We start from the raw sequence: 9255 nt of genomic DNA, 5'->3' as shown, positions 1-9255 counted from the left end.
ATCAATTGCTTATGATTTTTAATTATCAGTAACTAAAGATATTAATTGTTAAAGTTATGTATTGACAAGCGTGAAAAAGAAAGTGCTGCGAGTAAAAAGAAACGGACGAAGTACAATTTTAGGAGTTTAGAATTATGACAAAAAAATATACTATAGTTGGACAAAAAAGACAAACTATGATTTATGCACCTGGGTGCACAATGCTCACTGTGCACCCCGTTTTTAAATAAACATATAATTCAAATACAAAGAACATATTATTCATACCTGAATAACATATAGTAAATGGACATATAGTTCAAATATTCCAATTGTACACGTACATTAAAATCATTCTTTATGTTTATTAGATACTTCTTCCGTTCCTTGATGTTCTTCCCGGTTGAGATTGGGAGATGATTAAGAAAAATGGAATCTTGGTATGATTGATGGTAAGAGTAATGATTGAGTGTAAGATAATCTAATTTTTGGAATAAAGGAAAGAGAGAGAAAATAATAAAGAAAGAATACAAACTTTTAGAAAAGACGGTCTAACGGTTAGCCCACTTTTATACACTGGAACAATTAATTAGTTAACCACTGAAACCAATTCGTTAAGTCTGAAATTTAATTAGTTAATTAAGCAACGAAACCAATTAGTTATGCAACCGAACTGTTTAGTTAAGCACTAAACCAATTAGTTAAACAATGAAACCGATTATTTTAGCAATGAGATCAATTATTTTAGTTAATAATAAGTTTGTTAAAAAATAATAACTATTCGACTCAAAAATTTAACTATTTATCTTTATACCTTAACTATTTTATTATTCAATTAGTTATGATTTTATTAATTTTAGTTATGTTTTACACTAGTTTAGTTGGTACCAAAAAAGTGGTCTAACCGTTAGACGGTCTTACACAAAAATTTCTGAAGAAAGAAAGGAAAGGGAGATACAGAGTATTTTATTAAAAGAATCATAAAATAACGTGGGTGAATGAATTGGGGGTGTGAATGAATTAAATAATATAGGTGGAAAAATCAATGAGAATAATTGGGTAGGTGTAGTGAATAAAGGTAGAATATGGTATAAAATTATATGGTAGAATGAAGATATTTTAGTAAAAAAAAAATGTCTAAAAATAGTAAAGATTCTAACTGGGAAGAACAAAAAGGAACGTCAAATCAAAAAATGAAAAGAACATTTATGAACAGAGGAAGTATTCAATGAATGTTAATCAGGGTGAACAATAAGCATTGTACACCCGGATATATAATCGAAATTGCGCAATAAACGTCCATTCGAGACATCACTCCGACTAGTAGTACAAAGTATACGCAACAATTCGCCAATCCGAGACATCACTCCGACTGTCCGGCTAATGACTAAGCGCGGGAACCTCACATCTAAAATCTAAAGAAAGAAAAACAAAAAAAAATCCTCGCACGACCACCAACTCAACCCCAGCCAAAAAACCCAGAAATATCCTCAAACAAAACATGTATTTACAACGCATACCCCTCCTGCAACTCCTGCTGTCCTCCTTTACATAAAGTCAAAAAGGTGAACTCAATTCTCACTTTCTCTCTCTATCATCCATAGAAATCATCGCGTGTAGAAAATTTCCCCCTCCCACTTTTTTTAGATGAACCAAACACCCCCTGGGTTTATCTCTCTTTATCTCCCCCTCCATTTCTGGCATTCTTCTGCTCTTACACTTATAAAACAGGAGAGAGAAAATCAAGAGCAACTGACTGTTTTATGATGATTCAAGAAAGAAGGTGGGTATAATCAGTCTCGAAATATTAAAATTCTGCATAAAAAAATGGTGTCAGATTCTTCCTGAAGCAGACCCAAAAAAAAACTAAAAGGAAAAAGGGTTGATTTTGGTTGGGTCCCAGCTATCATCTTCGGAGTAGTGTATTGTTTACCCTCAACATTTGTCAAATTTCCGCTTTTCTTTTTTTTTGTTTGATAATTTTGATTTGATCAGACTTTAATGGAAGCTACCCACATGGGATTTCGTACATTATTTGTGAGTACAATTTTACAGGAAAAAAAGGGTCAGTGTTGAAAATCATTACCCCACCATTATTTCGGATTTGGGACCCTTTTTTTTTGGTCGGTTTTCATTTCAGCAAAGTTAAAGTTGTGGGATTTTCAATTCTTTCAACAATCATTACACTCTGGAAGAATTTCCCTTTTGACACTTTAATTTTCTGATTGTTGGAGTGAAAATAGTATACCCAAATTTGATGCTTTTTTTTCTTCTTCTTCTGGGAATTCAATGCTGAATCTCTAGTTGGGGGTTTTCTTTCGATTGTTGTACCCCCAAGTTTCAAAGAGTGTTCCGTGTACGTATCCCCGGCTTTTTTTGAGCAGATTGAAGAATTGGGTTGTTTTGCAAGACACAGTACCTATTTGTTTGAGCTTTAATTTGGAAGTTTGGAGAGTGCATGGAATTTCTGGGGAAAATTCGTTCATCTTTTTGAAGATCAGATTGTCCAATTTTGAGGGTTTGGCATCTTTTTTTTGAGTGGGAAGAAACGTGCAGGTGTTGGAAGTATTGATTCCTTGCTATCAAATGAAGGTTTGACAGATTCTTGGTAGGAATTTTTCTGATAGCTGGATTGAATCAGCTTTTCAATTTTGGTGGGGTTTTATTAAAATTGAAGAAATTTGGTATTTTTTCAGGTAATTATTATTTCTTCATCTTTGCTGTAACTAGCCTGTATGTGTCTTCTTTGGATCTTTCAATTTCTGTGGTAAATTCAATTTTATTTTGGTCTCCTTGTATTTGTCTTGCTGTTATAAATATCTATTTTGCTTTTACTATTGCTAAACTGAATGTATGCTCACAAAGTATTTCCAGCTATGTTGGACTGGTTTACCAATTGAGATGAATCTAATGTGATCATACTCTCTACTTGCTATGCTTTCGAAACTTATTGTTGCATGTCGAAATCCTCGTATTATGTCGATGTTTTGAGCTATATGTATATCTCCTTCATTGATGCTTTTGATTTTTGGCTTGTTGGAGATGCTTAATTGAACTAGTAGACAGAACTCAGATCGTCTCGGTCTCGTTGTTTTCGCTGTAGTTTTTGGAAATAGGATGCATAAGTTTGTTCTGAGATGTCGGTTTTTGGTTATAACTCAACGTCCATGGAAATGTTACAATACTTACAAATGTGGAGGAGGTCTCCTAATAGTTGCTGATTAATTGCTCTGTTCTCTAAATGTGGATAGGTAGATACATTCTGGCTAAGGTACTTGCTGTTCAATATGGCAAAGGGATCAAGAAAAAGGGTTACCAGATATCAGAAGGATCAGTCAGGTTGTATGTGGGGTTTGATTAGTAGGAGTATCTTTGATTTCCGCCATGGTCGCTCCTCTCAGAAACTGCTGGTGGATAGGAAGCGTGGGAGCAGGCGACTAGATGGTAAGGACTCTTAGTTGTAATGAATTATTTTCAGCTGCAGGTGCCTGTAAAAGGAATTCAACCTTGTTAAGAAGGTCATCGGATCTTATAGTAAATCATAATGTATAGACGGATGTATAGGTATACAGTTACTTAAATACCGTTCTTATCAACTTCGTGGTCTGATTTTGTGTGGTCATTGCTACGCACATCTACTGTTTGATAAATAATTTTGCCAGTTTTGGTGTCTGTGTTGTGTAACTTGGAAACTGTGGACTGTGTGGAGTGACAAGAATCTTTCATGTTCTCTGCAGGGGCTGCATATGCAACTATAAAGCTTGAGTCATTGACTGATTCGTGTGAAATCTGTAATGATATTGATGTAAGTTCCTCTTTTTTCTCGTACCTCTTCCTTCTCTTTTTGTTGATGTTCTGGTAAGAATAGTTTCATGGTTATTGGACGATCCCAGTATGATTTGTCATAGAACGAACTACTCTTTTGATAGGATGTTGTTGGGCGGATTTGTTTTGTGGTTAGTTGGTTATACAAGTCACTGATGGTTTGTGTTTATAATTTGGTACATCTGTTAGGGCTCTGTTCAATGTGAAACAGAAGCAAGTGACATTAGTAAATTGAGCGTGAAAGAGCTAATGGAGGAAGAGATGCTTGGAGAGCAAGATCAGAAAATTCAAGAAAACATTGCTAATGGAGAAACAAAGCTGAATACAACAGGTGATGGAAGCCATTTGAAGAAGAATCGTCGATGGATGAGAAACAAGATGTCCCTTGATCTAGATGCTAGTGGCTTCGTTGCAGCTGAGGACTTAAAAGCCGAAAGGCCTAGTCACCGAAAGCACAAATCCTGTGGTAGCGTCGACTTAAATGTAATTGTGGAAGAACTGTGTAGTAGGATTCACCAGAAGGATACTAGTTGTCTGAAACATGTTCAAGATGGAGAACGTGACATCCAATCCACGGAAGATCCTTCCGATGTTGAGAAAAGATTGTGGGAGTCAACAAAGGTTTTAGTGAATCATTTTACTGATGGAAATAGCTGCAGTAAAAATGGTAAAATCCAACCTTCAAAAGAACTCACGGACGCCCTTCAAATCCTGAATTCAAACAAAGATTTGTTTCTGAAGCTTCTGCAGGATCCCAATTCACAGTTGGTGAAACACATACAAAGCTCTCAGGATATTCAAGTTGAGGAGGGTAAATTTAAAGTGCTGACAGGATCTGACATGTCACAACATGATATTGGCAATGCTAAACAACAGAACTTTTGGAGGAGGTTTAAGGGGTTGGAGAGAAATTCATCAAAGAGAACTGATACTTCTGAAGATAAAAACAGAATTGTTGTTTTAAAACCTGGTCCACCAAGCTCTACTAATTCGGGTACGACCACCCCTAGCAGTTCATTGGCAGAGTCGCCTCAGACTGCTGGAGATAGAGCTCAAATTGAAAGAGCATTTTCTCCCTTTTCCTTCGCGGAGTTTAAGAGAAAGTTGAAACAAGCCATTAGGAAAGAGCAACATGGGCTGCAGTCACATCAATATTCAGATGAGCAGCCAAATCTGGGTAATCGAGACAAGAAAAATAGTGGAGAAACAATTGGAATGAATTCTCCTGGTAGAGACCATTTCTTTATAGAAAGAATTCCTAAAACTTCAGTTGGCATCAAGAAGGTTGACAAAACAGAAAAGCTAAAAGATGACAGTGCACTTACCCCTGAGCAAAGGGTGTCCAACATCTATATTGAAGCTAGGAAACATCTTGCTGAGATTGTAGGGAATGGGGACATAGATGGGGCAGATAATCCCGGCAAAAAGAGGCCCAGGTCTCTTGGTAGAATTCTTGCTTATTCTGGTTACAGTTCTCCTATCTGTAGTCCTAGAACAGAGGGAGCTATGAGATTACCACCTAATGGGGAATGTAAAATAGGTGATGGGAAGGCATCACAGGTTATGCAAGCAGCCACTTGCAGCCATCCAGCTCAAGTGAAGCAAGAGACAGACAGTGAGCTATGCACAACTGCTGATAAACCCGTCTGTGGAGCTGAGGTTCCTATTGTTGAACCTCGTGTCTCTGACAAGCTTCCTCGTGCAGTGAATTTTGATAAGCCTTTTTGTGAAACTGAGGTTTTGACTTCTGAAGGTATGCCTTTTCTGTCAGTTTAAAACTTTTACAATTGTGCTTTCATTAATGTAGAATGTTCAATGAAAATTCTTGAAAATTTGTAGTTCCCGGGGAATCTTTGAGATCTCTTGATGTGGAATCCCTGAACGTTAATGACGGGATGGATATCTCCTCTGAACAATTCTCATTACGTCCCATTTCGAAGAGTGAATTGGAAGATAACAGTCCCTCAACATTTTCCGAGAGAAACCTGCATCCAACAAGTTTAAAACAGGTTAATACCACCAAAACACTGTCATTACTTTCTCTCTTTATTTAAAACTATTCCAATGGGTCTTAAGTGCTTCCATGTGATTTTTTGCAGGATATATGTGAAGAGAATGAACCATCATCTTCTTCAAATGCATCAATACCTATTTGTAAAGTGACTGAGAATGATGAAGATCTAGATTCTGTGAGTGATGCAACAAGCAAGCCTAGTCCCATATCCGTTCTCGAACCATTATTCCAAGAAGATGACATTAGCCCTCCTGGAAATAAGTATTCAAATGGTAAGATTCCACTCTAAGACACTAAATGAAATGAGTTGCATTGCATAAAATGAGACAACTAATGGTAAAAAAATTGTATTTATAGAGCCTATTCGACCACGACAAATACGGTTTGGAGAAGAAATTTCACCACCTGTAGAACAAGTTTTCAGCTGCAGATGTGTAAATGATGACAAGTATACGATTGAGTTTGTTAAAGCTGTGGTAGAAATGTCTGGTTTGACTTGGGATGAGCTTCTTAGAAGGTATTTTCTCTCGGACCATCTTATAGATCCATCATTGGTTGATGAAGTGGACTTTCTTCCAGATCTGCTTTCTTGTGACTTCAATGTTCTCTTTGATCTAATCAACGAAGTGTTAATCGAGATTTGTTGTTTGAACTTTGGGTGCTTGCTATCACTTGCAATGCCATATGTTCAACCTGAGTTGAAAGGAAAGTATATCTTTACTGAGATATGGGGAAGAGTCGACTGGTACTTAAAGCTGGAGGGTCCCCGGCGTACACTAGACCAGATTGTCGAGAAAGACTTAGAGAAACCTGGGAAATGGTTGGACGTGCAGTTTGATTGCCAAAGCATTGGGATTCAGCTGCAAGAGTCTATTCTCGAAGAATTGGTGAAAGAGACAATTTTGAGCTTTGATACCGGGGTATTGGAGAGTGAAATTTCCATTCTCATTCCGACTGAAGCGAAGGAGAGTGATGTTGTTAATGTTGAGGTATGAATATAATTGACTTCCATCCAAGGATTTGACTTCCATTTGGGGCAGTCAGGAAGAGTCGTGGAAGTTGAGTAGACTAGTTTGCAGCCTAACTATACATGAGAACTTCCGAAGCACAAATCTGAAATCTGCCCGTGTTTCAATACTTGGAACTAAAGTAACATCGGATTGCTGATAAGTTTCACGAAGAGTTGTCCGGAACAACTTCTTGGGTAAATGCTGCTGTAGGTAGTGAATAGCTGACACAACGAGTTCCCTACTTTGTTAGTCATGACAGGTTCACAATGCACTCGAAGTTGTGGAGATATTTTTTATTGTTTGAGAAGTTTGTAGGTAATAGTGTAAGTGTGTAGCATTTTGATCGAGTTGGAGTTGGAGTTGGAGTTGGAGTTGGAGGGTGTGCTGGGTTTGTACATTTTTACTTGGGTGTCTGTCTACTGGGGAAGATTGATTTTAGTTTGGTCGTCCCCTTGATTGTCATAGCTATAAGTCTATAACTATAACAGAGTGTGTATAAGCAGTGTTTATGTGTAATTAGAAAATAAAGTAAATCACACATATACACATGTTTTCAAATAGATTTGTTAGTGTCATTTGAAATATTAACCTGTTGATCCAATCCACAATTGAGAACGTTGTGCCTTGTTAACCTTTGTGCTTGTGCTTGTGCTTCTGCATGTCATACTACACTCTAAGCTACACTGTACCCTGCACTAATCATCACATCACGTACTACCATTCCTACTTCCTTAGAAACAGCAGCATCAGTGTTGAGTTTGTACATGGCTTGTGTTGGTATTGCAGCTCTGCACTGGTGGTTCACTTGGCCCTGTATCACGCAGCGGTGTGCTATGAATTAGCATAGATAACAGACTATAAATCAAGAGACTAATGAAGATCTGATTAATAAACTGAAAATACAAGAAGTAACTGATATTCAAGCATTCGAGAGGCTTGATTTCTCTTCCAATGAGCTCTTAAAAGCTCAACCAAATTCCTCAACAATATTCAACATGCCTTTCTCTCTCTAATTATCCCTATATATAGTGTAGTTTCCTTAGCCCAACTACCTAGCTTATTCCCCAAGCTACTAATTACGAGAATACCTAAATTACCCTCCCCCATAATATCAGTTTATTGCATTACCGGCCCCCCAAACTTCCACCTTGTCCTCAAGGTGCTCACTTCTCGACGATGACAGCAACAATGATCTGTGTCCCATCTGTTGTGACACTCAGAAACCAGACCTTGTTTCATCTCGCCTTGAAACTACTTATCAGTGAGGTGTTGACATTTCCCGAGTGGCTTGATTGTTGAAAAATAGTACTGGGACTTACCACAGACAGTAGAAGATGTCACATATGTGACGAATTTGGTGTGGAGAGCTGATATGTTTGAGAAACGTGTAGGACTTAAACATGGAGGAGTGGGGAACTGTTTAGGTTTAGGATTTAAGTGGTCAGGGTTGGACCTTAGCTCATTCATTTAAGTGGGTTATAAGCTTGTGGACAACAGCAAAAAGAAATGTGGGTAAAATAAATGGGTTGTAAAAAGTTGGGCCTGAAGGAAATAAGCCCCAAAAATATCTGTCACCCCTTCCTAAAACCCTAACAATTGCCCCCATGTGTCTTAACAATCTACTGTCCAATTTGTCCTTAGTAACATATTCTGGAATTTTCTTCACACTCACATTCAAGACACGTGACTTCATCCCAATCTGATCATCCATTTTCTCACACTGTAGAATTACCATTTTACCCTTACATGGATTCTTTTCCAAGCCAACCAAAAATCCTTTGAAGCTTCTCCAATACTCTATCAACTCTAGACTCTTCTGAGAGTGTTCTTCGACGCGCCACCCTACTTCACTGGCAATTTCATTGCCGGCGACGAAGCTTGAACTATCGCCGGTACTTGTACTTTATGAATACCCAGGTCCACCACCCGACCCACTTGCCGATGATCCGCCCTTCACGAATCCTTCTCCATCCCTATTCAGGCCACCACCAACAACACACTTCGCAACCAATGCCACACGACCAACACCAGATCCGCAGGCTCCGGTACCTGAACCACTTCCACCAATTCTGCCTTTCCCAAATATTCCTTCACCACCGTGGTTGTTGCCGGCGACTTTGTTTTGTTGTTCCACAGTGTGTACACCACAATATTCGCCGGGGAAACTACCTCGCCCTCCGCCGGTACCCGCAAAATCACCATGTCTCATGCTAGATCTGACTCTTTGCGGATCAGTTCGCTCCCCCTTTTCTTTTTTTCAGTCGAGGTTTAGTAACCACCATATGATGCTTGCCAGTGCCTTCCGAGGTGGTACGAACTTTCGTGCAACTGGTTTGAGTTTTTCCTCCATTAGAATCGCCAATGAGTTTTCTGCTCCCACCGCCCAAACGTTTCTCTGGACCTTCTTGCCCAACCTCCAGAATCATC

General features: G+C 38.4%; 1 protein-coding gene across 2 annotated transcripts; it reads left to right on the top strand.

Annotated features, from left to right (window-relative positions):
* The first annotated feature begins 1458 nt into the window (after positions 1-1458).
* On the top strand, positions 1459-7390 carry LOC110789564 (uncharacterized). 2 transcript variants are annotated; one of them, XM_021994270.2, is made up of 7 exons: positions 1459-2675; positions 3235-3423; positions 3717-3784; positions 3994-5557; positions 5644-5813; positions 5904-6090; positions 6176-7390. In XM_021994270.2, exons 2-7 carry the CDS (start codon positions 3267-3269, stop codon positions 6811-6813), a joined length of 2784 nt encoding a protein of 927 aa, XP_021849962.1. In that variant the 5' UTR covers positions 1459-2675; positions 3235-3266; the 3' UTR covers positions 6814-7390. The 2 variants fall into 2 exon arrangements, with proteins under 2 accessions (XP_021849962.1, XP_021849958.1); XM_021994266.2 differs by having other exon boundaries at positions 1460-2675; positions 3231-3423.
* Positions 7391-9255: the final 1865 nt, after the last annotated feature.

Source organism: Spinacia oleracea, chromosome 2, assembly GCF_020520425.1.
Source record: "Spinacia oleracea cultivar Varoflay chromosome 2, BTI_SOV_V1, whole genome shotgun sequence".
Taxonomy (NCBI): domain Eukaryota; kingdom Viridiplantae; phylum Streptophyta; class Magnoliopsida; order Caryophyllales; family Amaranthaceae; genus Spinacia; species Spinacia oleracea.
The sequence above is the reverse complement of the archived record's forward strand: the minus strand, read 5'-3'. Positions and strand labels throughout refer to the sequence as shown.

What these genes read in the sequence shown, in the direction of transcription:
- LOC110789564 (XM_021994270.2), top strand. Translation starts at nt 3,267, where the DNA reads ATGGCAAAGGGATCAAGAAAAAGGGTTACCAGATATCAGAAGGATCAG. An exon ending in TGAGGTTTTGACTTCTGAAG is followed by an intron (nt 5,558 to 5,643) that starts GTATGCCTTTTC and finishes GAAAATTTGTAG; the next exon opens with TTCCCGGGGAATCTTTGAGA. An exon ending in ATCCAACAAGTTTAAAACAG is followed by an intron (nt 5,814 to 5,903) that starts GTTAATACCACC and finishes GATTTTTTGCAG; the next exon opens with GATATATGTGAAGAGAATGA.